Source organism: Miscanthus floridulus, chromosome 16, assembly GCF_019320115.1.
Source record: "Miscanthus floridulus cultivar M001 chromosome 16, ASM1932011v1, whole genome shotgun sequence".
NCBI lineage: Eukaryota > Viridiplantae > Streptophyta > Magnoliopsida > Poales > Poaceae > Miscanthus > Miscanthus floridulus.
The window spans coordinates 103804504-103832233 of NC_089595.1; the positions used below are offsets into that span (position 1 = coordinate 103804504).

The 27730-nt window shown below is 50.6% G+C and overlaps 3 protein-coding genes across 3 annotated transcripts; 2 read left to right on the plus strand and 1 right to left on the minus strand.

Moving 5' to 3' along the window:
* The first annotated feature begins 10279 nt into the window (after nucleotides 1-10279).
* Nucleotides 10280-18439, plus strand: LOC136514238 (tubby-like F-box protein 9). The gene is made up of 4 exons (XM_066508223.1): nucleotides 10280-10809; nucleotides 14385-14472; nucleotides 15699-15828; nucleotides 17629-18439. The coding sequence occupies exons 1-4, from the start codon at nucleotides 10471-10473 to the stop codon at nucleotides 18182-18184; spliced, it is 1113 nt and encodes a 370-aa protein (XP_066364320.1). The 5' UTR covers nucleotides 10280-10470; the 3' UTR covers nucleotides 18185-18439.
* Nucleotides 18440-18683: 244 nt separating this feature from the next.
* LOC136514237 (uncharacterized) lies at nucleotides 18684-20696 on the minus strand. The gene is made up of 2 exons (XM_066508222.1): nucleotides 19691-20696; nucleotides 18684-19592 (listed from the first exon to the last, which is right to left on the minus strand). The coding sequence occupies exons 1-2, from the start codon at nucleotides 20576-20578 to the stop codon at nucleotides 18963-18965; spliced, it is 1518 nt and encodes a 505-aa protein (XP_066364319.1). The 5' UTR covers nucleotides 20579-20696; the 3' UTR covers nucleotides 18684-18962.
* A 4200-nt stretch (nucleotides 20697-24896) lies between these two features.
* On the plus strand, nucleotides 24897-25737 carry LOC136510001 (cyclic dof factor 4-like). The gene has a single exon (XM_066504576.1). It carries the CDS (start codon nucleotides 24941-24943, stop codon nucleotides 25604-25606), a length of 666 nt encoding a protein of 221 aa, XP_066360673.1. The 5' UTR covers nucleotides 24897-24940; the 3' UTR covers nucleotides 25607-25737.
* The last annotated feature ends 1993 nt before the right edge of the window (nucleotides 25738-27730 follow it).

Below are 27730 nucleotides of genomic sequence, written 5' to 3' on the forward strand. Positions count from 1 at the left end.
GCGCTGCACATGGGTGTCAAGTGGGCATTGGCCATCATCTCCTCTCACTACATTAGCGTCGACCTCCTAGCCATCAGTGATGGGTATGTCCTACCTGATGATGACGAGGAGGCCGACGCGGCGGTCACGAAGCTGATGAAGGCGGTAGAAGGCCCTGGCACGGCGCTGGCGACGCTCTTCGAAGAGGAGGTGGTTCCACCCCTACCATCTGCCAGTGCTGAAGGCCCTAAGCCTTGATCTGGGCCCCGAGGGCTATGTAAAAATAGAGTAGGAGTTATTTTTGTATCATAATGCTTATGGCCATCGAGGCCTTTATTTTTGAAGTATTTGTGTTTCTTAGTTGTTTTTCTCATGTTTCCAAGCCTCTGCCCTCTGTTGCTCCAGATCAGATTTCGTTTGCAAAACACCCCCTTGGGGCCTAAGCCGTCCCTTGGGCGAGAGGTAGTGAGGGAGTGCCGTAGCCCAGAGGCATAGGCCGTCTCGTGACTCTACCGGCCTCTTGCTTAGGAAACAGACCTTGGTCTGAAGGGTTTTTACAACTGATTCGTCAGAGCATGCTAGAGTCTTGGCGTAGGAATTTTTGTGAAAAATGACTGAAGAATGGTGCGTGGGACCTAGGGGGAGTCCCCCATCTAGCCCCCGAGGGAGGCTTGGTTCTGCTGAGGCAGAGCCGAGTCTCCCTTACCGTGTTATAGTATTGCCGAGACCCGCGATGGGCTCGAGGGATTTCTCGAAAAATTATACCAGCTAAAGAACGCTTTTTAATTGTATTTTGAGAAACAACATATACAATGCTTGGAAATTTAGGGATACAAGCGACGTAGCTGTTCTATGTTCCAAGCGTTGGTGAAGACTTCGCCCTTCTCGTTGGCCAGCTTGTAGGTCCCGGGCTTCAGTACTTGGGCGATGATGTACGGTCCTTCCCATGGCGGGGTCAGCTTGTGGCGGCCCTTGTTGCTCTATGCTAGCCTCAACACCAGGTCACCTACCTTCAAGTCTCAGCCTCAGACGCATTGGGCCTGATAGCGCCGTAGGCTCTGCTGGTATTTGGCCGAGTGTAGTAGCGCGACGTCTCGGGCTTCCTCTAGTTGATCGAAGGCGTCCTCTCGGGTGGTGCGGTTACTTTGTTCGTTATAGGCTTGTAGCCTCGGGGAACCATATTCCAAGTCAGTGGGGAGGATGGCCTCGGCCCCATAGACCAGGAAGAAAGGCGTGAACCCCGTGGCTCGGCTTGGAGTGTTCCTCAAGCTCTAGATGATCGATGGGAGTTCGGCGAGCCATTTCTTGCCAAACTTTTTCAACCGGTTGTGAATCCTTGGCTTGAGGCCTTGTAGGATCATGCCGTTGGCACGCTCTACTTGGCCGTTGGTCCTTGGGTGTCCTATGGTTGACCAGGCCACATGGATGTGGCAGTCGTCGCAAAACGTCAGGAACTTTTTGTCGATGAACTGTGTTCCGTTGTCGGTGATGATGGTGTTGGGAAGCCCAAACCTGTGGATGATGTCAGTGAAGAACAGCACTGCCTGCTCGGATTTGATTCGATTGATCGGATAAGCCTCAATCCATTTGGAGAACTTATCGATTGATACCAGTAGATGGGTGTAGCCCCCAGGGGCCTTTTGTAGAGGCCCGACCATGTCGAGCCCCCACACGGCGAACAGCCACGTGATGGGGATGGTTTGCAGGGCTAGGGCCGGGAGATGTGTCTGTCGAGCATAGTACTGGCATCCTTCGTAGGAGCATACTAGCTTGGTAGCATCGGCGACCGCCGTCAGCCAGTAGAACCCTTGGCGGAAAGCGTTCCCCATGAGCATCCGAGGCGCCACATGGTGCCCACAAGTGCCGGCGTGCAAGTCCCAAAGCAGGGCTCGGCCCGCCTTGGTAGTGATACATCGTTGGAGGACACCTGAGAGACTTCGCCTGTACAATTCATCATTATAGAGGACGTAGGTCTTGGCTCGGCGTGTAAGCTGTCGTGCTTCGGTCCTATCGCTAGGAAGCTCCCCCCGATCAAGCCAATCGAGGAACGGGATTCGCTAATCCGTGTCCTGATAAGTCTGTGGAGGCTCGGTGTTGACTTCCATGACCTCGGGCTCGGTCGAGGGGGTCTCGGCAGCAGAGGGGGTGTCGAGCTTTGTCATAGGTCCCACAGGTGGGCCCCCCTCTGTCGTTGAGGTGTAGTCAATGGAAGGTTTGTGGAGGTCTCTGGCGAAGACGTTCAGGGGGACTGGGGCCCATGCCGAGGCCATCTTTGCCAGCTTGTCGGCGGCCTCGTTATACTTTCGCGCGACGTGGTTTAGTTTGAGGCCGTCGAACTTGTCTTCTAGACGACGTACCAATTTGCAGTAAGCCTCCATTTTAGGGTCGAGGCAATTTGACTCCTTCATCACTTGATCCATGACAAGCTATGAGTCGCCTCGGACGTCGAGACACCGTGCCCCAAGTTCGATGGTGACTTACAAGCCGTTGATGAGGGCCTCATACTCGGCCACGTTGTTGGAGGCGGCGAAGTGGAGCCGCACCATGTAGTGCATGTGTAATCCGAGGGGCGAGATGAAGAGCAGACCCGCGCCTGCCCCGGTCTTCATCAGGGATCCGTCAAAGTACAGGGTCCAGCACTCTGTCTGAATTTGAGCAGGTGGCAGTTGGGTGTCTGTCCACTTAGCCATGAAATCAGCCAAGACCTAAGACTTGATCGCTTTTCGAGGCGCAAAAGTCAAGGTTTCGCCCATAAGCTCGATGACCCACTTGGCTATCCTGCCCGAGGCCTCCCGGTTATGAACTATCTCCCCTAGGGGGAAAGATGATACCACAGTCATTAGGTGAGACTCGAAGTAGTGATGCAATTTGCGCCGGGCCAGGACCACGACGTAGACTAGCTTCTAGATATGGGGGTAGCGTGCTTTGGTCTCGGAGAGCACCTCGCTGATAAAATAAACAGGACGTTGGGTGGGTAGAGCATGCCCCTCTTCCTGCCTCTCTACCACTATGGCAGCACTGAACACTTGGGTCATTGCGGCGACGTAGAGTAAGAGGGCCTTGTCCCTGGCCGGGGGTACCAGGACGGGAGGATTTGTGAGCAGCGTTTTGAGTCTATCGAGGGCTTCTTTGGCCTCGGGGGTCCAAGAAAAACGCTCGGATTTTCTCAAGAGTCGGTACAGAGGCAAACCTTTTTCGCCGAGGTGCGAGATGAAGCGGCTTAGGGCCGCAAGGCATCCCATGACCCTCTGTACTCCCTTGAGGTCTTTGATTGGTCCCATGCTGGTTATGGCCGAGACCTTCTCTTGGTTGGCTTCAATGCCACATTCTGATTCTATGAACCCCAAGAGCATGCCTTAGGGGACCCCGAACACACACTTCTCGGGATTGAGCTTGATGCCCTTCTCTCTAAGGCATTTAAAGGTTATCCTCAAGTCGTCGACGAGATCCTCGGCTTTTTTGGTCTTGACCACGATGTCGTCTACGTAGGCCTCGATGGTCCACCCAATGTTGTCGCTAAAGACCTAGGTCATGCACCGCTGGTACGTGGCACCTGCATTTCTGAGGCCAAAAGGCATAGTCACATAGCAGTACATGTCGAATGGTGTGATGAAAGAAGTCGTGAGTTGGTCTGACTCTTTCATCTTGATTTGATGGTAACTAGAATACGTATCAAGGAAAGACAGGGTCTCACATCCTATAGTGGAATCAACGATTTGATCGATTCGGGGTAATGGAAAGGGGACTTTTGGATAGGCTTTGTTCAAACCGGTGTAGTCTACGCACATCCTCCATTTCCCATTTTTCTTCTTGACTAACACGAGGTTAGCCAACCACTCTGGGTGGGACACTTCTTTAATGAATCCAGCCACCAAGAGTTTCTGTATCTCCTCACCGATGGCCCTACACTTTTCCTCGTCGAAGCGGCGTAGGCGTTGCCTCACCGGTCTAGATCCGGCCCGGATGTCCAGGGCGTGCTCAGCGACCTCCCTTGATATGCTTAGCATGTCCGAGGGACTCCATGCGAATATATCTGCATTTGCATGGAGAAAGTCGATGAGCACGGCTTCCTATTTGATGTTGAGGGTGGCGCTGATCCTCAGCGCTCGGTCGTCGGGGCAGGCGGGGTCGACCGGGACGAGTTTGATGGCCTCCGTGGGCTCGAACGCCCCCACGCGATGCTTGGAGTCAGGCACCTCGCCACTGAGTTGGTCGAGGTGAGCGATGAGGGTCTTGGCCTCTGCAAGAGCCTCGGCGTACTCGATGCACTCAACATCGTAGTCGTATGCATGTTCGTACGTGGACTCAATCGTGATGATACCGCTAGGGCCTAGCATCTTGAGCTTGAGGTAGGTATAGTTGGGGACTCCCATGAACTTGGCATAGCATGACCGCCCCAGGATGGCGTGGTAGGCTCCCCCAAACCCGACTACCTTGAAGGTAAGGACTTCCTTGCGGTAGTTGGAGGGGGTGTCGAAGCAGACGGGAAGGTCGATGCGCCCGAGGGGTCGCGTGCGCTTCCCTAGCACAATGCCGTGGAAGGGTGCGACGTCGCCTCGGAGCCTTGACCGGTCGATCTCCAAGAGCTCCAGGGTATTGACGTAGAGGATATGGAGGCCACTGCCTCCGTCCATCAACACCTTGGAGAGTCAGGTGTTATCGATGATCAGGTCGACGACCAGTGGGTACTACCCAGGATTCGGGACATGGTCAGCGTGGTCGTCTCGATCGAAGGTGATCGCCTCCTGAGACTAGTCGAGGTACTAGGGGGTGGCCACCTTGATCGAGAAGACCTCTCGGCGTTCCCTCTTGCGCTGCCGCGCCGTAAGGCACGCCGAGGGTCCGCCAAAGATCATGAAGGCATTGCATACCTCGGGGAACCCATCGTCCTTGTCCTCATCCCGGTCACCAGCGCCCTTCTGCTTGGCATCGTCGTCGGGGAGCCTGAGCCTAGCGTAGTAACGTCGCAGCATGGAGCAATCCTCGAGAGCATGCTTGACCGAGTCTTGGTGGTAAGGGCAGGGTTTTTTAAGCATGTCGTCGAAAGGCCTAGGGCCTTTGAAGCCTCGAGGATTCTTGCGCTCTATGGCCATGACCAGATTGGCCTCTAGGACCTCCTGCTTCCCTAGGTGCCCCTTTTTCTTTCTCTTGGGGAGGTGGGAGGCCGAGGCCTCAGGGGCCTCGTCCCTCCGCTTACCCTTGGTGTCGCTGTCGGGGAAGATGGCTCCAATAGCCTCTTCACCCGAGGCGAAGTTGGTGGTGATGTCGAGGAGCGTGGTAGCTGAGCGTGGCATGTTCCGACCTAACTCTCAAATCAAGTCTCGACAAGTGGTGCCGGAGAGGAAAGCCTAGACGATCTCCGAGTCGCCGACGCTGGGCAACTCGGTGCACTGTTTGGAGAAGCGCCGGATGAAGTCTCGGAGAGACTCGTCCAGTTTCTGGCGATAGTTTTTAAGATCCCAGGAGTTCCCAGGGCACACGTATGTGCCTTAGAAGTTCCCAACGAAGATCCTAACCAAGTCGCGCCAGTCGTGGATTTGTGAGGGAGGAAGGTGCTCGAGCCAGGCTTGTGCCGAGTCTGACAAGAGTAAGGGGAGGTTGTGGATGATGAGCAGGTCATCGTCCATGCCACCTAGCTGGCAGGCCAGGCGGTAATCGGCAAGCCAGAGTTCGGGGTTGGTCTCGTCGCTATACTTCGCGAGATTGGCTAGTTGCCGAAACCGGGCCGGGAAAAGAGTAGCGCGGATGGCCCTGCTGAAGACCCGAGGGCCTGATGGTTTAGGAGAAGGACTACGGTCCTCCTCGCTGTCATAGCGGCCGCCTCGGTGCGGGTGGTAACCCCGAGCAGGCCCTTCGTTGTCGTGGCGTCGTCGCCTGCTGACCACCTCATAGTCTCCCTACACCTCGCGTCGATTGCCGAGGCGGTCAAGAAGCATGGGGGCCCTGTGGGCTATCGGTGCTCGAGCGGGCTCGGGACGAACCGAGGCTTCCCTATCCTACCGAGGTGGGGCTGCGGGCAAGTTCGAGGCGCCCTCGTGCCATCGGGAGGCGGAACTTTCGGCCTGCTATACCGCGGCGGTCTCTAGGAGATCTCAGAGCTCACCGTGAACCCGCCGCCCCTCCGTGGTAGAAGGCTCAGGCATTGCGCGGACCAGCATTGCCGCAACCGCGATGTTCTGGCTAGCGCGATTGAAGACTGGGGGTTGCTCACTCCCTTCATCATCATGGATGCGGTGATGCACGTCGCGGGCCCTCCGTCGGGCTCCTCCGCCTTTGCCGCGACCTCGCTACTCCTGATCGAGAGAGTCTTGAAGCTGCTGTAGAAGGAGTCGGTCTTGTTCGACCTTGGCTTGGAGCTCACGGAGCTGTTCTAGGTCTGGGCGTTGAGGTCGCGCAAGAGCGGGGTTCTTGTTCTGTGCTGCCAGCAGGACAATGCACGGGGGTGTGGCGGCGCTTGTACTCGAGCGAAGCGGGGAACGGCTACCCTCCCCCGTGTCCTCCTTGCCCACCCTCGGCATCCCGAGCCCGACATGGAAACACTCGCGAGTGGGGTCATAGGTGCCCTTGTCATCGGAGTCAGAGTAGCCTAAGCAGTAGTCGCTTACGGCCAAGAACTGGCGCATAGCCCCAGGGTCGCGAAGTCTAGAGAAATCCACTCCGGGCCATGCCTCGTCCTCCTCCGAGGAGTCGGCGTGGGTGCTCAGGTCGAGAGTGAAGCGCTGGCGGCGCTCTGAGGGATCCTTGTGAGTGGCAGCGTAAGCGTAAGCATAAGAGGTGGCGGCATTTCTTAACCCAAAGGGGTATGGGGATGGTGCCACCGTCGGGCTCTGCTCCGCCGGAGTCGGGCTCTCAGGGGGTGGTGGAGCAGAGACTGATGACTGGGCGTTGCCGCGTTCCACCGGCGTTTTTCCCTTGTCTAAGCTCAGGCTAGATAGGTCCCCGACCAAGGACCCTGCGCCAACAACTGGTCATAGGATATCGGCGGGGAGCGGCGTGTTGCCCTGGATTCGCGTAGCGTCGGGGTGATCTTGCTCGCGTCGTGCTCGGTGAGCGCGGCGAGAGCGGTTGCCCAGGCGCTGCCTGCGCCTCGGCTACCGGTGTGTGACTTCGTCATCGGTTGGTGGGGCTCGAGGAGTGAGAAGTACCATATCGTACTCATGCCCTAGAGACATGAACTCTAGGCACCCAAACCAAACCATCGTGCCGAGACGCAACGGTCGTACAGGGTCTGCCATCTGGAACTTACTAGGATGACGAAACTAACACGCAGAGGCCCCTACCTGGCGCGCCAACTGTCGGTGTTTCGGACCGGGGGGTCCTCAACCGACTAGTGAATTTGAACTGCGTGCCCCTAATCCCGGATGGTGATGCAAAGAGACACAAGGTTTATACTGGTTTAGGCAATCGATGCCCTACGTCTAGTCTGAGGGATTGATCTTGTATTCCTTGCACCGAAGTGCTAGTAGTAGGGGGTTACAAGCACGGTGAGAGAGGGAGCTAATCCCAGGTCTCGACGAGGTGTCATATGAGCTACTTGAGACGTTGCTCTCAGGCGGCTGGGATGTGTATGTGTGTGTTACAAGGTGTTCTTTCCTGTCCGTCCCCCCTAAGTGGCCCAAGTCCTCTCCTTTTATAGTTGAAGGGAGGGCAAGGACAGTACATGTGCTGATTATACGGTGTCGTGCCAACAGGGGCGGTGTGTCCGAGCCCTGTGGCCTGTTCCTATTGCGGCGTGGTCGTCGGAGTGGTCCGTCCTTGGAGCACTGGGGCGACGTGCTGGTCACGTCCGACCCTTGCGTCATGGGAGCCCCTAGGCTGCCTCGGAGCAAGCGCGGCGGCCAGGGCGCGGATCGCTGTGGATTGGCGGCGCGTGAGGCCGAGGCTCGGTCGGTGCCGAGGCTACACCGCAGTGGAGGGTCTCGGTAGACACGAATCCCGAAGTAGCCGAGACCCTGGTGCATAGTGTTGAGGCCCAAAGAGAGCGGTTGATCCGGGGTGCTAGCTTGGAGACGGCGATGAACCGGGCTAGGCCGTCCATGCCGTGTTGTTTTTGAGACGGGGATCGCAGGGCACAGTATAGTGTGGGCACTGATCGTGGGCACAGCGTCAGGATACAGTGACCGATAATCCCCGCCGTGCCCTGTCTTAGCCAGTATGGGGCTGATGCGACCTCATGTCCTATCAGCCATTCTGTGGTGTCGAGCCATCGTCCGACTGAGATTACGGGAGTGGTTGAAGTATTAATGGAACATAACGTGCTGTCGGGAAGACCGGCCGAGGCGAGGGCGACGGACTATGGATAAGCTGGCCTCGCGCGATACGGAGAATGAGGCCTCGCGCGAGACGGAGAGCGAGGCCTCGCGCGAGACGGAGAGCGGACTCCTTGCCGAGGCCTTCCGTGAGAGGCCTCGCACGAGGCGGAGATTACACTCCCTGCCGAGGCCTTTCGTGAAGAGCCTCGCGCGAGGCGGAGATTGTGTTCCCTGCCGAGGTCTTCCGTGAAGAGCCTCGCGCGAGGTGGAGATTGCGTCAGGACGCCGAGACCTCCTACGCGAGGCTCGAGGCGAGGCGGAGAGCCTGATGGGCTCGGACGTGATGGGTGAGGGGCCCACGGCTTACCTTCTAGCTTTGTTTTTTTGATGGGACTTAAGTGACCCCTTTGATGTTCGCTCGGGGTACCCCGTTCTATGGTACCTGATACTATTCGTTCTTTGAATAGCGCTATAGATAAAAAGTTCAATACATATTCGACATCTTCTCCAACAACCAGACCTAAAAGAGAATTCTTTCTGCAAATGAGTTTCTAGAAGAGAGGATACTCATATTTAGGTTGCGTCTCTCAAACAACCTAAAATAGATTTTTCATATAGGTAGTCTGTATAAGTAGTCTGTTGGAAGCTAATTTTAGACCTCTCGCTATCTATTTTGAATTTAGGTCTCTTTCTTGGCACAGTCTCACGACGTTTTCCGAGCGTGCGGCGTCCACCCCACCGCCACCACAAGGCCGCCCTGGACCACGAGGAAAAATCAGTCAAACAGCGGGTGGTGCGCATGCCGGCTCCCGCTCCCGCTCCCGCCCCACGGTCACGGCGCCAGGAGCACCACCTCCGCGCGCACTGGTGGACCGCGGTCCGCAGCAGTGGAAAACCATCCTGCTCCCCCGCGGCCACGCTACGGCCCCGTTCGCTGGTTTGAAACTTGGCTGAAACTGGCTGAAAACACTGTTCCGGCTGAATTATTGTGAGAAAAAAATACTGTTCCAGCTAAAAAAAAACCAAACAAACCATTTTTAAGACAAGCGAACGAGCCTACGTCCCACGTCCCCTAGACGCTGTCGCTCGTGGCGAGGGGAGGGGAGGGGAAGGCTCGTGCTCGGCGTGCGCGACTCCGCGCGCGCACTGGTGGACCACAACGTGCCGCCCGCGCGGGCAAAGCAGGCGCGCGGGGTGGTTTGCCGGGCGACTTTTCTAGCGGCTGCCGGTTCTTCGGCTGTTGCAGGCCGCACTACTGTTGGGTGCTAGGGAGTTTGACGCTGAAGCTGCTGAGCTAATCGCGTCGTCGCCGGGTGTTGTCAGGTCAGGTGGTTGGACCTTGGACGGGACGTTGACGTCACCGCAACACGAGACATACCGGGGGAGTTTCTAGACACGGTTCACCAATAGCTATACTCTTCGTTTTAATATAATGGAGTAACGTTTTAATTAATTACCTAGGTCCAATTCAAAACGGAGAAAGATGTCACACTTTCAAGCCAGTTTGACAAAATCTGGAAACCTTCAATTCGCAAGTAAGGGCCTGTTTAGTTTCACCCAAAACCCAAAAATTTTTGCACAGTATCCGTCACATCGAATCTTACGGCACATGCATGTAGTACTAAATGTAGACAAAGAAAAAACTAATTGCACAGTTGGGTGAGAAATCGTGAGACAAAACTTTCGAACTTAATTAATCCATAATTAGACACTAATTACCAAATACAAACGAAAATACTACAGTACCCCGAACCTAAAAATTTTTGCATCTAAACGGGGCCTAAGTCGAGTGCGACTACTGGTTTTTCTGTTTTCTTTTTTAAATAAAAATAAAGGAGCACGAGTTCGAAAAAAAATAAAAATAAACGAGCACGAGCTTTTTTTTTTGGCGCTAAAAGAGTACGAGTACTGTTGCGGCAGCTGCGAACCTGCGATCCGCGCTCAGCACGCATGGGACCCAGGCGCTTAATGGCCCCACGTGTCATGGCAGACAAGGCGTATAATTAGGCGCAGCAGATCCGGGATTAATTTAGGCGAGTGAGAGGCGCACGTCGAGGAGTCACTTTTTCAATTTTCGGGGACGTTTCTTCGTCATTTTTTTCCTTTCTGTTCCTCCTTCCTCTCGCTCGCTTCCATTCCCTGCTCCCCTCCTCCCCAAGCCCCCCTTTAATCCTCCATCCGCTCGCGCCAATCTCTTCGGCCGGGGGGCAGGGATCGGGGTGCCCGGCCGCCGCCCGTCATGATCTCCTGGCGGCGCAGCGCGTCCTGGTTGTCGTCGGCGTCCCGCTCCTCGCTCGGTGCTGCCGTCGGCGGGGAGGCGAAGGTCACGCCGGAGGCGGATCCGGCGGCCCAGGAGGAGGAGGAGGACGAGGCCGACGAGGAGCGGTGGTCGCGCCTGCTGCCGGAGCTGCTCACGGAGATCATGCGGCGTGTGGACGCCGGCGCCGTGCGCTGGCCGCCGCGGCGCGACGTGGTGGTCTGCGCCTGCGTGTGCCGGCGGTGGCGCGACGCCGCGGTCTCGGTCGTGCGCCCGCCGCTCGAGTGCGGGAGGATCACCTTCCCGTCCTCGCTCAAGCAGGTGAGACACAGACACCACCGGGCCGTAACGTCTCGTCATAGTAATACTGGCTCTTTTGACCTGTTTGTGTAAATCACCTGAATCTACATGGCTCGAAATTGCTGTGTTCTGGAGGATTTGGGGCACATGGCTATTGTGGCTGTGCGTTTTCTTATTACCCATTTCTATCCTTGAAAAAAATAAAACCTGTAGCTACAAATCCTATGGGTATCTTTGATTTGAAGCTCTAGGTGCAAGAGATGTCTTCTGCGCTTTTTTCTTATGCAGTTTGACTCGATCTCAGGTGATCTCTGGATCAGTTATTGGATTTAATCTTCTTCAAATTAATTTTCTGTTTCTGAATAGACGTCTTTGCCTACTCGATTTTATTTTTTTTCGAAGGGACGGTAAAAGCTTTGCCGTGAATTTTATTAGACTGGAGAAATTAAAATTACAAAGTGTTCGGCCCAGTTTTTCCAGTGGAAACCGGGCTCAAAAACCACCACCAACTTTAGAAACACCGCCCGAACACCTAACGACTTTGCCCCACTAGTTGCTCAAACCTCAACCAACTTGTCGAAAACGGCCCAACTAGCAACACATCTGTACTGGCAACACAACTGCACTGGCAACTATCTAACAACTAAAGCAACTAACAACAACTCAGCCCTAGAACCAACTAGCAAAAACAACTATCACTACTAAACAACACCGAGTTCCGATGAATACTTCCATCAAACCACTAACTGCTGTTGAATATTTCCATATCACCCTTTGGTTAGCTTGCCCCTCTTCTTGTTTTTTTTGTTGCCCCACTTCAATTAGCACCGTGAGGGCATCCATCTTCGCCTTGGTGAGCGGACGCTCGAAATGTTGCGCAAAAAATTCAAATTGGTCAGCTTCCTCTTTTGTTGCTAGTGGCGATAAGTCTCCTAGCTTTTTGACAAGCAACTCCTCTGCAACTTGGATTGCTCCTTTTCCTTGTGTGGTTTTGGATTTCTCTGCTAACCTAATGCTTTTGCGTTGTGGGGTAAAGAATGAGGGTCTTGGTGCTGGTGGGGTTTGAGAAGTTACAGATGTGTTTTCCATTTCATGATCATTGGGTTCTTCCTCAGGAACTGGTACTGGTAGTTGCGGGATTAGAGGGGTTGGTACAAATTTAGAAATTGAAGCCAAAAACCCATCAATTGTAATTTCCTTAGCTATCGCAGCTGGATCTTGTGGTGAAGTGCAACCCAATTCAATCTCAACAGTCTTGGAAGGAACCTGAGTGATAACCGGCTCCTGTAGTCTAGAAGAGGTGTCATTCTGATCATTGACAGTTTCCCAACCATTACCATGTAGATCAGTGTGTGCCAGGTCAACAACAAGCTTCGGTATTCCAATCTCTAGAGGTACGCCTCCTGAACTAGCCCCAAGCGTTGATGCCTTGCCATCAGCAACATCCACAGCCTCCCTTAAATTGTGCACTGGTTCCACTGTAGAACATGTTGGGTGCATCGCTTCCTCATCTTCATCCACTAGTGTCGTCGTACCACCTTGTAGGTTTTTTGTCGATGCCTCTGTTGGTGGGTCCCAATCTTTATGAGATGGTATTGACATCTCTAATAACCGTGAGCTTGCATCAAGGTACGAAGGCAACGGAGTAGGATGTTGGGAAGTTTCCACAGATGTGTAGAGGCTGGATTCGAACAACATGGGATCACGACTAAAGATACTTTCATTAAAAGGAGGGGCAGTACCCGGCAGGATGAGACGCCCATCATCAACAATAGCAAGTGCATGTTCCCCCATGACCTGGGAAATAGGCATCGCGAAGGATACCCTCTTGAGGCTAGGTGCTTGCTTCTTATGATCTCTATTGCTCCTACTACTAGCATGATCCACCACCTCCTTCGATCCAATGTCAAAGTGATTCTTATCCATATCTTCACTACCTTTGCAATTGAAACTCCTTCGCATTCCCTTGAACGACCATGAGAAGTCTGGACTCTCTTCTCTCTCCCAACATTGTGGCAGGCGTTGAGAGTGGAAGCCACTCTGATGGGATGAATGCATTCCGGGTTGGTGAGGTGCAATATACTCTGGAGACCGACGAGAGGGAAGTCTAAGACTTGGGCAAAAACTTGACCTGTGTCCCTCTTCCAAACAACGCCAGCAACGAGAGTTCCTTCTGCAAGACACCACCATGTGCTCGGTAGAGAGACAATTGAAGCAACGCCCCCTCATATGATGCAAGAATTTCTGTCTCCTCACCACATGCTGTTCAACTCGGTGTGGCTGTTCGCCGGCTATGGGGAATCTTGGATGCTCATTTGGTTTGTGCCATTCACACTTGCCTTCCAAACAGCACCAGCATCTTTCCTTTGTGTGCTGGAAAAAACTTCTTCCCTCAGCCCTATCTGTCTTGGTAGCTAGCATACCAGAATGGCCTGCATAGTGTCTCCACCAGTAGTGGCTCTTTGCATCCTCCCAGTCCCCGCAACCATGGCCTCCCTCCATAGGGTGTGACGAATGACAGAGCCCTTTGGGGACGTGGTTGCCAGCTGGTGGTGCTCGGGTAGGTGCTGCTCTTGAGTGCTTTGCTGATGGGGAGGATCTTGGGGGCTCATGAGATATCTGTGCACCGGAAGCATGCCACCGCTGTTTACAGGTTTGAATTTTGCCATCAGGATGAGCTAGGTGCCACCGCTGTCCAACGGAGGTGGAAGCATGCCCAGATTTTCGAGGGCCGACATCACTGCCTTGCTCTGCTTCGATCTTACCAATCCCCTTCTCTTCTCTGGTGTGGCGTCTCTGCAGGGTCTCGTCATGGAATTGACTCTTGCCTAAGTCTTCATCTGAGCCATTCGCTATCCGTTGGAGGAGGTCTTCCAGCTGTGGGTCTGAGGACGACAGGGCTGATTGCTTGCAAGGATGCGGTTGATTATGGGAGTTCGGCGTGAAGAACTGCTGCAGATCATGCACGATGCTTGGAAGAATGGGGCGCCCAATTGGAGAGTGCGCTCCAAACAGATCCTCCGTCGAAGCTAGGGAAACTTCATCCAGCGACACCAAAACGCTTCCAGGGTGAGCCGCAGATGACGAACCTGAGGCGAGCGACCCCTGAATGGGTAGCTCAGAGAGGGGAGAAGCTGGGTCAGTGGGGGGCATGTTCTGATTTGGTGGATTAGCGGTGGATTTCAGAAATGCGAACAATTTGTATATCTAATTCTTATGTGTTCTGCTTACAAGGATCAGCAGATCCATGTTAGCACTCGAACAATTTGTATATCTAATTCTTCTTGTTCATCAAGCGCTGCTGTAATGTTCCTTGTGCGCTAGGATTTAGAATGGAGCCACATATTCATCATATTCTTCATCCTCTTCTTTTGGCTACATAACACTATATTTTTGGTGGCTAGTGCTAATAAAGTATGACAGTAGTGGAGAAGTTGGGCACAAACACAGACTTCCTTTATTTATGTTTATATGTGATAGCTGGATTTTGTTTGGTATGCCAATAGCGATATGATAATACCTATAAAAGCTTGCTTCTTCGTTTCGGTTTACTAAATATTGATTTAATGGGCGCGTATATTATTTCTTTTGCACAGCCTGGACCAAGGGATGCACCGCTGCACTGTTTTATCCGGAGGGACAAAAAGAACTCAACCTTTTCTCTCTATCTCAGCTTAACACAGGGTGAGTAAGCATGGGTATCTTCTTATTCCCCATGCTTTTGATTTCATGGTATCATGGATCTGGTTCACTTGGTAGATTGAAATAGGGGTTTCAGATATCTTTTGATTTGATAGGTAGTGCCAGTAAGCAAATAAAAAAGCTAACTGACTTTCTGAGGTTCCTGATCCACCCATGATATTTGAAATGGAATCCTATAATTCTGTCAAATCATGTTTATAAAATTGAAAGCATAACCATCAGGGCCAAATAAACTGCAAATACAGCTGGCACCTCTGCTGAGGTTACTTCGCATATGACTTGTGATGTTGCACATCTGTACCTGGTCTTGTTTAGAAAATAGGAAAGTGAATATATAGTTTGTTTATTCTTATAATCAATTACGGCTTTCTTATTCCATTTGATGAGGACCCGTACATCTACTTTGCCGTCTCACCTACAATATTTAGAGGGTTGTCTAAATATAATCCTATTCGTTCGGTAGGAAGATTTGACTTGTCATTGATTGTTGAAAAATTATTCAAAATACATTGGCAGTGATTCTTACTCGGCATCTATTTGATTTGATCTTAACGGCTAATATAAATTTTGGAGATCTACCTTGCTAGCATAATAATATATAGGACGTGCTTAGTTTCACTAGATGGCTTGCCTAGCCTGGCCTCACCTGGCTAGCACGAGGTACGACAACTTTGCCTAGCCAGGAGAGCCAATTTGACTCTCTCAGATGGCAAGGCAAACCTTGCCTACACAAACTTCGAGGTAGTTAAGCAAGATAACCAAACAAGCAAGATTGTTCTATATCCTTGCTCAGCAAGGTCAAACGGTACCTGACCAAAAAACCAAGCAGCCTCATAGTAGAGCTTGTGAAGTAGATGATTTTGCAATGCTAATGGAGTTTTGGAAACTCTGCATGATCCATTTCCACTCACATAATCAGTTCAACTTATGATCTGTGAAAGCAAGAAAATGTTGAAATACTGGGTCCTGTCAAGTGTATGATTCGCAATTTCACTGTATAGATAAGGTTACAGTTTCTCACAAGTATGGTATGTAGAGGCATTATGGCTTGGGAACTTGAATCCACAATAGTCCAGTTGATCTCTTATTCCCTGCCATATCGATCTGAATAAGCTTGTTCTAGAGATTGTAGCAATGAAGTTACACTTCGTCTAGAATTCTTGACTGCAATTTCATGTGATATTTAATTTATTTTGCTCTCTTGGCAGCCCTAACGGATAAAGGTAAGTTTCTTTTGGCTGCTCGAAGGTTCAGACAAGGAGCACATACAGAATATATCATCTCTTATGACTATGATGATCTGCACCCAAGAAGCAGTTCATATGTTGGAAAGTTGAGGTAAGGTCTAATCATTCCAGAACCTTATTTTCCAATTTGATTACCTGATTTGTTTGTTGTGCATGCTAACGAGGTTAAATGTTCGTCTTTTGACTATATGTTATAGCTGAGTTCTATATTATGGGCATAAAACTATATAATTTGTGTCATGTGCCTTATTTCCATTGCTGGTATTTTTTATTATTGTTCAAACACTTTAGTAAATTAATCCATCATCTCTTTATTTCTGGTAGTTATATTGTCAATAGACACTGTCCATGTTCATATGCATCGTCATATTCTGTGATTGAATCAGCTTATGAGAAAATTGCTTGTGTGAGTGCAGCTGCGACAGGTTTCTGTGGTATCTATATTCAGCTAGCAGTGGCTGAAATCCTGTTTATTCATAGGTTGAGGTTCTGGCTCAGTTACATTGATGGATTGTGGCAGCTTTTCCTTGTTTTTCAGTCAGTCAGTCACCTGTTACATAGAGCTATTTGTATGAAAACAAAGAACCAATTCAATCTATTGGATAATCTACTCCAAATGCTGTCTTGTTTATTGCCAAGTTCACTAATGGGGTATAGTTAACACTGTTGCGTTACGGCTGAACTTCCACTAATTGTTCATGCCACTCATGCCTTGCTTCCTTCGCTATAAATTGGCTACAGCCTACAACACGTCCATAACTCAACGTACCTGCCATTGATGCCCCAACACACAGCCTCAAACATGATAATACCCTGTATCATACTCTTCTCATACATATGAAGCTGCCATGATGGAACGATTGATTCAATTCTCCATATAGTAGGGATTCATTGCTTCCATAAATTTGTTATGTGCAACCCCAAAGTTTGGTTTGTGGAAAGCTTTTAAAAACTTGCATTGTAAACAATTGTATTTAATCTCGTTGCAAGTACTGGGAACATATTCAAAGCCTTCCTCACTTATATGTGTTTTTGATTTTCCATAATGTCATTCAAAACTGTGGCCCATCCATGTGTATTTTCAGTAGTGTGTATGGATACCTGATCCAGATCTAGCTCTAGCTCTGCATTATACAAGGTATCTCAATGCTTATATGCACTTTCTTCTGTTCATTGTCCTGGATAGAAAAAATGTGAATATTGAAAGAATTGGGCCTTAAACATCCATCAGAGTGAACTGTAGACAATGAAATACAAAAGTACTTTATAGTTACAAAGTGCTGCAAGGGACATTCAACTTAAAACTTTCAACCATGCTAATATTTATGTAGAGGTGGAAAAACCTCAACGGATGTTGTACAGTGATGTTCGACTTAAAAAAATTAATTCTTACAGCACAAAATGCTCCATTGCGATACAGGTAAATGTACATTTGGTGGGAGGGTAGGCAGATGTTGTAGTATACAGTTGGTTGGGAGGTTCGTTTAACATATGTGCTGTCAACGAGATGGTGGCATACGGATGTCTGGACATGAGGGAACACCGGAACAGGGTTTGGGTTATCATTTTGTCATAACTCATAAGCAAGGGAGCAAGCACATGATAGTTTCCATGCCCTAACCCAACTGAAACTAGTCCTACAGTTTTGGAGAGACATCAGATTTTCTCAATCCTACATCACTAGTCCTAACATCTGTGGAGAGAGACCAGACTTTCTACCACTTTCAAATGCATTTGATCCAGCGTTAGCCGTGAAGTAATAAAGTCATAATTTGGCACCTTATGGAGTGTTTGTTTATATTATGAAAGGCATAGTTATTATAAGAAAAATGATTTCTTGTTATAAAGTTTGCCAATAATACTAATTTGATAATGTGAGTTCTGCCTGTAGATCTGACTTCTTGGGGACAAAGTTCATCATCTATGATAGCCAGGCACCATATGCTGGTGCTAAACCTTCGAGGAGCCGATCTACTCGCCGCTTTGCAAGCAAGCAGATAAGCCCACAGGTTTCAGGTGGCAATTTCGAAGTTGGACAAGTGACCTATAAGTTCAACTTCATGAAATCAAGAGGGCCAAGACGAATGCAGTGCAATATCCAGTGCCCTGTAGGTCAGGGCACTTCGTCAGATCCATCCAAGGAGAAAACAGCCTCGCCAAGTTCCTTGGATCTAAAGAACAAAGCTCCAAGATGGCACGACCATCTTCAGTGTTGGTGCTTAAATTTCCATGGCCGGGTGACTGTCGCCTCTGTGAAGAACTTCCAGCTTGTCGCCACAGCTGGCTCTGGTGGTTCATGGGGCGTTGGAGATGAGGAAACGGTGATCCTGCAGTTTGGGAAGATCGAGGACGATGCGTTTACAATGGACTACCGGCAGCCTCTGTCTGCCTTCCAGGCGTTCGCTATCTGCCTCACCAGCTTTGGCACGAAGCTGGCTTGTGAATAAGTGATTGCCTGTTTACCAATTATATGTTGGGGATCAAATTGTAGGGGATAGTCTGAACTAGTTGCCCTGAGTCCCTGAGATGGGACAAAACTGGCGACAAGAAACAGGGGCGGACGTTGTCCCTAGCTTGACTTATTGTGATCTCCTAAACGATTGATTTATATGATGTGCGTCTATGTTGTTGAAGAGATGACGATGGCTTATTGTTGTAAATGGCACTCCCTTTCGTTTGGTGAGATTACTCCTAATGCTTTATTCCGATGGTGTGCAGTGTGCTGTTTGACTTCTTTTCTGCATTTTTCAAAGATGATGGTTGAGAGGTTTCTATCAGACATGATCGACCACGTGTGACGGTGTGAGCATATCTAGACAACTAGTTGTGGTTGCTGCTAAACTGGTAGTGCTATTGTTTATTGGACCAGGTGAGGAAGCATGCATGATTAAATTACCTTGTCATTAACTTACCTCGTGCTCCATCAGTCTGTTCGACAGCCTGTATCTGGTTTATAAGCCTTTGGCTTATCAGACAATGAACAATATTTTTCTCTTACACCAAATCAGTCAACAGTACTTTCAGCATGGCTTATAAGTCAATCCAGCCGAAACGAATGGGTTGTATTTACACGGATAGAAATAGAATCATGCTACATCTACGTGCCCTTGGAGATTGCTAAAGAACCCATCACTACAACATATCCATTCCTACGTACCCATCACTAGTAGAACAAAACCACCAGGAGGCGCTCGCTAACAGTTGGCATGATCAGGATAGCTTCCGTCATTTCTGTAGATCGTGCACGCGAATTTGCCGTTGCCTGTCATGATGGACGTCCCTGCTCGAATCAATGGAGCACCACGGCAACGGAGCACGTTTCTTGGGCTGCACATGGAGACCCAGAAAAGACGTCGCCGGGGGTCGAGTGGACACGGAAGGCAGCGCGCGCGAGAGCCACGACTCCGTAGGCGACTTGGGCAGCGGCAACGGGAGCAGCGGCGACAGCGCCATCTCACGTCCGGCAACGGCCTCCTTGTCTTCCAGAAGCAGCGGGAAACCGTACCTGCCGCCGCCGGCATCGGCGGCCGCGTCACGCTCACGCCCCAGCTGCTTGTCGCCGTCCGGCGAGCTTTTGGTGGTAGCCTTCAGAAGCATCGCGGTGTCGCCGGTTCTAGAGAGCTTTCGCGCCGGCGAGACGTGGCCGCAAGCCTCGTTTGACCTGTCGAGGACCAGGAGCAAACCCAGATGGCTCGCCTTCGGGCGGATGGCTTGCCCGTCTCGGCGTTTGTACAGTTCGCGCACCGTTCTGTCCAGCTCCGAGGCCACGGCGGCCGCCGGTCCCATCAGGCCGCCGGGGCCTGATGATCGGAGCAGTGATTTGATGTACACTTCCTCCCAGGATTGCTGCGAGATCTGCACGAGAAGACGGCGCGAGTTCTTCAGGCATGAGGCGGTGAATTCGTCAGCACGCAAGTGAAGTTGATGCACACGAGGATATGTAACAGGAGTACCATGCCGTGATCGTCTCCGGTATGCAGAAGCTGGTGCTGCCCGTTACGCGAGCGCGGCGGCAGCAGCAACTCGCCGCGCACCTCCTGGAACGGCGTGCCTGCACCTCGCCGCGCGACGCGGGATAGCAGCAAGGCGCTCTTCAGGCACCGGGCTGAGAGCAGCCCGCAGCTCTTGGACGCGAAGCCCGCCGTGCTGTGCGCGTCGGAATTGTCGTCGTCGTCGTTCTTGCCACTGGGAGGGAGGGGCGGCAGGTGGTACGCCGCAATGTGCTGAAGGGGCACCCGCCTTTGCGCTGGCACCCTGTCGCCGGTGGCCGCGCGCGCGCCTAGCACCACAGCCGCCCGGGCCGACCCCGCCTTCCGGAACGTGTTCTGCGGGGAGCCGGCTGCCACGGCGTGCGCGGCCGGCAGGAACCGGTCCATCATGACGCTGCCGCTGCCACGGGCGCACGGCCCCGCCCCGGCCCCCGCGGCGTCGCTGAGCCCGGTCGCGCTGCAGTTCACGGTGACGCAGCTGACGTCGTCGCGGGAGAGCGCGTCCGAGCACCGCTCCGCGCCCCGCCGCGCGCGCTCAGAGGCCACGGTCACCACCACCGCCGGACTCCGCGTCACGCGCGAGGGCTCGTTGTCGTTGACGTCGACGATCGTCAAGGGAGGTGGTGGGGCCGCCGCCGGCGGCGGCCGGCGGGTGCGGACGCTCTTGGGGTGGCCGGGACGGTGCTCCCACCCGAATGGCACGGCGCTGGTGTGGCCCGGGGGCTCCGACGTGGCGTCCGCCTTGTAGGCAGGCGGCAGCCCCGTGGCCGCGGTCTCGGCGCCACCGCCACCGTGGCGCCGCACGGAGAGAAGTGGCGCGGTGAGATTGATGCGCTTGTTGGCGTCGGCCATGATGACGGCCTAGCTAGACAACTGGTGCGAATGCGAAGCCCGCTGCTGCTGTGCTGCGGTCCGCAGACTGCAACTACTTCGTCACTGCAGTGCACTGAAGTAATCCGCGGATTAAATAATGGGAGACGCTTGGATCGTTCTGCTTAATGATTCCTTGTACTCGTATTCAGGTGCGCCGCATGGCGCCGGTATAGCCGTACATGACGTGGCGGGAAGCGACCAAACTGAGCTGACAGGTTGCTACACAGCCACTGGCCACTGCAGTCTGTTGTCTGTGCACGAGCTCTGATTCCTGTAAAAATCTTGTAAAAAACGAAGAGGAAAACAAACAGAGATACATCTGCTAGTGTGGAGCCATGCTCCTACACTTTTCACACCCTGTGGCAGGTTTAGGTTTTCGATCTGCCTGTCGGCTGCCTGCAGGCTGCAGCTGTTGCCGAAAGGAGGAAACGGTTAGAGCATTGTGCTCTGATTGATTGGTTGTATTATTGGAACGTAGCAGAAGCATCATCAGCGGTGACAAAAACGGCTGTGTGGCACTGTGGCCTCGCGGGAGATTAGAGCATAACAACCGGTTGGTGACCCTCGTGTCGGATCGGATGGACGGCATTGTCAGTAGCGGATGGGGAGTCGGCGTCGTGTTCATAACTGCCATGCAGACTGCAGCGAGGCAGGTCGTTTTCTCGTCGCGCGAGAGGTGGGAGCTAGAAGAACAGCCGACACAACCCGTGTTCCCTTTGTCCCTGGCGTCACCAACTGACGACTTTTTACAGCAATGGACAGTCATCATGTTGATTGGCAGGCAATGCCGTGCAGTAATCCGATGAGTACGCGCTAATCACGTCCAGCATCGCCGACGTGTCTGAGATTTCTTCCTGAGGCCTTTTGGGGGCCGCACTAATTAATGGCTTGGTTGGTTTGGTTTTGCAACAAGCATAATTCTATGGACTGTTCGTTTCAGTAATCCAAGTACTACGTGCTAAGAGATCCAAAAAAAGGTACTACGTGCTAAGTGTATGCAGCATCCCCAATAGTGCGGCCTTGTTTAGATTGAAGTTATGAATCAGTATTTGGTACTGTAGCACTTTCGTTTGTATTTTACAATTATTGTTCAATCATGACCTAACTAGGCTCAAAAGATTCGTCTCGTAATTTAAAATCAAACTGTGTAATTAGTTATTTTTTTATCTATATTTAATACTCCATGCATATGTCCAAAGATTTGATGTGATGGAGAGAGAGTGGAAAAACTTGCAATCTAAACAAGGCCTGCGTTTGGTGTCCCAACTTTGCACCTAGTGCGGTTAAGCTGTCCCAACACCACGATCCCGAACCTTAATATTGTCAGGGATGAGGACGGTGGACGGTGTTTCTAATTGTTTAACCACATCATCTTAGAGCAACATCAATGTTGGAGTAGCAGAAAAAAACAATGTGTTAGTGATGGTTAAGGCTAGCACTCAGGCCGTCCACAACGCTCCACCGTGTCTTGTAGCCTCAAGTGACACGTCTCCACTTATTCTTCATCTCACACAGAATGATAGCATCGTAGTTCGTCAGAATACCCTGTAGAAGCGTCTACAAACTGACAAAAAGCTCAAGCACTTAGCAGAGCGAGCGTTGGCCATGTTCGTTTGGTCGTGTTTAGCTTATAAGTCATGGCTTATCAGCCAACGAACAATATTTTTCTCTCACACCAAATCAGTCAACAATACTTTCAGCTATGGTTTATCAGCCAAACAAGCCCAAATGAACACGGCGATGGTCTCTCACACAATTTTGACAGGACCACAACACTCCACCGTGTCTTGTAGCCTCAAGTGACACGTCTCCACTTATTGTCTATCTCACACAGAATGATAGCATCGCAGTCCGTCAGAGTACCCTGTAGAAGCGTCTATAGACTGACAAAAAGCTCAAGCACTTAGCAGAGCGAGCGTTGGCCATGTGTCGCTTGATCGTGTTTGGCTTATAAGCCATGGCTTATCAGCCAACGAACATTATTTTTCTCTCACACCAAATCAGTCAACAGTACTGTCAACTATGGTTTATCAGACAAACAAGCCCAAACGAATAGGGCGATGGTCTCTCACACAATTTTGACAGGACCACAGCAACAGCGGGCTGAGAAGAGAAAAGCAGCAGAGTGAAGAGAGGAAAGCTGCAAAGCTACATGCATGGTGGGGTCCAAAATCAAATAGCTTGCACTGTGAAATTGTTTGCCTCAACTTCTCCTTACCTACATGGACTACCTCTTTTAGTTAAGGCTAATAAAACTATTGGCTTACGTTGGTGGTGCCCTCAGGAGATATTTAGCTTTTCTCCCTTTTCCAAAACAAGGTCTTTAAATGGAAATAAGGAAGAACGTATTCCTCGAGACTTTTCTCACTTCGAGTAGTGTGGGACAAGTCCATTCAGCCCATTATTATACTAAGCCTCGTTATGGCTCGTTAGGAGGACTAGCTGGCTCGGTTCGGATTCGGATTGTTAAGAAAACAAGCTAAAACTTTAGCCCGACTCAGATTGTTTAGCTAACAGTTTCAACCTCTATCAATAAAAAACTAATAATTAGTTTCATGCAAACATTAGAAAAGAAGTACAATAATGCATAGCATAAACCAGTTCTGAATTTCATCTCATGCGTAGAACATGAGCCTGTTCGGCAGGTTGGGCTTGCTCGTATACTATCGTAAATTTTCAGTCGGAACAATATTTTTCTCTCACACCAAACCAGTCAAACTAGCCAACAGTAAATAATCCACGATCGTTTACGGCCTGCCGAACAGGCTGCATAACGTCAACTCTAGCTTTCGCTTCTTTAGGTTTTTAGACTATGAAATGCTTAGTCCGTTTTAGCTGACTTGCGAGCTCGCTCATCAACTTATAATGAGCTAAACTACTAGCTCTATCGGGGCCGACACATTACCGAGCTAGCTAGCGAGTCATGTTTTTTTTTATTTTTTATCCAGCCCTACTAGGAGAAGAACACCAAGGAGAAGAAATGCGGACCTTATTTTAGCACCAGAGACGATGTTGGACTCTAAGTGGGCTAGCCCATTTGTGGCAACTGGCAAGCAAGCTTTGTTACGGGCCAACTAAATTAGGCCTAAAGACTAAAGATTTGGCCCATCTACTATAGGTTATTAGCCTTTTTCTCAGCTCAATAGCAACTAAAGGCTCCCACAATACCTGCAGGCTGTGCAGTCCAGAGGTCTGCCGGAGCCATTCAGAGTTTCAGACTAGTATATGCGTACACTGCGTCACGTCGTCATATATCTAGCCATCATGAAATTCTCAAAAAAAAAAAAAAAACTAACCATCATGATCTAGTTTTTCCATCTACTAAACTGGAAATCGCTTTCGATTATTTTCGACCCCCACGCTAGCGACCGTGAACACATTGACCCTGAGAAACTCCAGCAGCAGATCGAACGTCGACGAAGTGCTGTTTTTTCTTCAGAAAACAGCTCGTAATTCTTCATGAGGTTAAACTTGCAGGTTAGTTCCTGGGCAATTTGGCCTTGCAACCAAAGTGCAAAGCTATAAAGAGCCACTTTTCTTTTGGATTGGCAGGAAAAGGAAGACATGGGTCGGTCTTTCCAACCAAAAAGATTCTCACTTTTGATTCGTCCTCATCAAAAGCTACAGATTAGGACTTGTACCATATGGAGGATAAAGACCATGAACACCCAAAGCACTGCGCTTTACCGAGATAAAGTAAAGGCGAGAATCTTGTTTTGGATAGTTTTTTGTGCTTTTTTTCTGTGAACTTTTATGTCACAAACGCAAAGTGACCATGGGAAAAGCTTAGGAAGGTGCAGCTAGTGCTTTGCTCAGATTCTTAGTAACCAAGTCATGTCTGCCATGCCTCTTAGGTCCTCTATAGGTTGACTCCTGGAGCTTTTACTTCTTACCGTTCTGCTAGCTAAAACATACTGAACTGTCTGCAGATTGCAAGAGAAATGTTGGATGAAGCTCGTCGGGAAATTTATCTGGTCATGTAAATAAACCTGGCTCAGTCAGCTCTTACATTTCTTCGGAAAGTTTTTCAGTAAAACCTGTACTATATTCTACAATGGATGCAATTCTGAAATGTGACTTTGCAGACAACCAACGAAGACACGACGTATGTGTTGTGAGTACGTACTGAAATGTCGACAGGTACTGCGGCCAAAAGCCCAAAAGGCACCACAAATCATGGTGTCCACCGCGCACGCACCCAAGCACTGAGCCACTGACTCTCACATACATATGCTATATATATACAAGGGCCAGGGCTACTGGATGCCTGATAGTACGAGATAGATAGCTCCTTGAGAAACCATCGAAAACCAGCCACCACACGCCTCGCGCAACAGCAACATGCTGCCTCACGTCGAGATGCCGGCCAGGGCGGCGGCTGCGTGCACCGGCGCGGCGGGCATCAAGCTTTTCGGCAAGGTCATCATTACCCAGCAGCAGCCACCGCAGCCGCCCATGCACCACGGGCCGCCGAGGCTGCAGCAGCAGGCGTCGTCGGGGCGCGGGAGCGCCGACCTGCTGGAGGAGGTGGCGCGGGCGCGCGCGGCGGCGGCCGAGGTGCGGCTGCCGTGCCCACGCTGCCTGAGCCGGGACACCAAGTTCTGCTACTTCAACAACTACAACGTCAACCAGCCGCGCCACTTCTGCCGGGCCTGCCACCGCTACTGGACGGCCGGCGGCGTGATCCGCAACGTGCCGATCGGCTCCGGCCGCCGCAAGAACCGCCCGGTGCTGCTCCCACCAGCGCCGCATCACGCTGCCACCGCCACCGCGACCGCCAGTACTATCAGCGCCGACGATTACGACCACCGCTCGGGCTCGGGGTCTCCTCCGGTGTTCGCCTCTGTGTTCACCGCGCCCTACCTTGGCGGCTCGCCCTCCCAGTTCATCACGTCGCCGGCTTACGCCGCCGCCGCCGGCCACCCGGGGACGACGACGGGGCAGTGCTTGTGGCTGGTGGCGACCACGGATCGTCCTGTTGCATCGGACCGAGCTTTTCTGATATGATGTGAAAAATAAATAAATGATGTGATTTTAATTTGCTTGGTTACTCACGCTCCGAGCTTTTCACGGATGGAACCGGCGGTTTCGGTGTGGTGGATAGGGTAGGGTTTGACCTGGTAACAATTTTGAGTGCATGCTCGGGCTTTTTTAGGTGTAGCTGTCAGCTGTGTAATGCAAGTGTCTTCTAACACCTTTTTCTTTTGACTTTGCGTCAAACTTTTGTGAAGGTTGTTTAAGTCCTTTTTTTGGGAACTTTTGTGAGCTTGGGATGTAATTTAACTTACTAGAAGCATGTCTATGCGTTCCAATGGGAGTGAGGGGGTGGTGCTGTGGTTATATAGTAATTGACTAGAGAAACGTGCCTATGTTGTTAAATCTTGATGTTGATTATGAAGAACGCAGCGAGCCAGCGATTGTCTGTCACACCTGACACTGCAAACTCTAACCGACGATATGTCGTGCTCTAGCACGAGTGTGCGACCCGCACCCACGGATTCTGTGCCTTCTTGTCCTCTCCCTCTTTTCTTCTTCATCTTCGGCGGGCTTAGAAAAGAAGGTCGTGGGAGGCGGTCAGGCCCGACGGTGGGGATAGGAGAGATGACGGCGGTGATGTCACTGGAGCAGCGGCAGAGGAGGCGACCGGACGGGGTTGGGGCGGGAGCGACCATGGCCATGGCGCGCGCGGGAGGAGGGGGGAGGAGGTCGCCGCGAGTGTGGTAGGGTCTTGAAGAAGCTCCAGGGCTGCGAACACGATTGTGGAGCTTCGTCGAGACCCTACCATACTGTGACGGGGTGATGCTCTGAATTTGAGGTCTAAGATTTAAAAGCTAAACTTTTTTCATCATGTGCCCATATATGCGCCTCCTACTAAGTTGGACAGAGTAGATCCTACCACAGTTAGATCATTAGCAACAATCTTCATTTTGTGAAAATTATATAGTATGAACATAAGGTTAAATATTTAAATACCGGCGATTGAGCAGCTCTGCTCGTTAGGTTCTCTGTGACAGGACCTATCCACTCGTGTTTAAAGTCTTCAACTTGATACATGTGTTCTTGTTTTCTAGTTTATTCCAGTATTTAACGATGCTATTTTCTTAGTGATAGCGTTGTGTCGATAGCGAGGGTCCTATGTGGTGATTTTGTTAATCTCGAGATATGCTGACCCAGTCTTCTAGAGGTGCTCATAACGTAAGGTGTGTGTGCATGTGAATTCATAGGAGTGAGAGTGTGTGTATGGGAGCGGTGTATATGTGGTGACTTGGTCGATATGAAGATCTACTATTCCAATCTTTCGGAGGTGCTCATAGGTAGAGATGGGAGTGGATTAGAATCTGAATAATCCAAATCGAGAAGTACAATTAAAATCCAAGAAAATGATCCAACATCCAATCAAAATCCAATTCCAAATGACTAATATTCAATCCAATCTATATCTTTCTATATCTATATCTGTATTTGTATCTGTATCTCTATCTCTATATCTATATCTTATAATTCTAATCCTCACTAGAAGTCTATCTCGACATGTAAGCTATCCACGTCAACAGTCCACTGGCGTATGCAATTATGGCACATATCTATCTCAACATGCAAGCTATCCATGTCAGTTGCCTACTAATGCATGCAATTATGACATATCTATCTCGACATGCAAACTATCCATGCAAGCACCTCACTAATGCTTTGTTTGAATGTTGTCGGATTCACCTTAATCCACATGTTAGAATTTTATTAAAATTGAACAAAATTTATTGGAGATGATTTAGTATGACAACTGGCTACTCTTAAAATTTAGTGAAATTGAATAAAAATTTAGAGATGGCTCAATATAGCAACTAGCTACTCTGTGTATAGGTCAACATGCATGTGGGGCACATTAGAAACCTAAGCTAGACATTGGAAACTGCTCTCTTAAGTCCAAAGATATCCAATGGATATTGGACTTTTAAGTTGCTCTCCAATAGATTTTGGATATTATCGGATAATATAGGGATGGATATCCATGTCCAAATGGACCTTATCTAAGCATATAAAAAAAGTATTCAAATGACTATGGATGATCCAAATCCGTTGCGATCTCTACTCATGGAGTGAGTGCGTGTCCTTACATAGGAATGAGTTCGT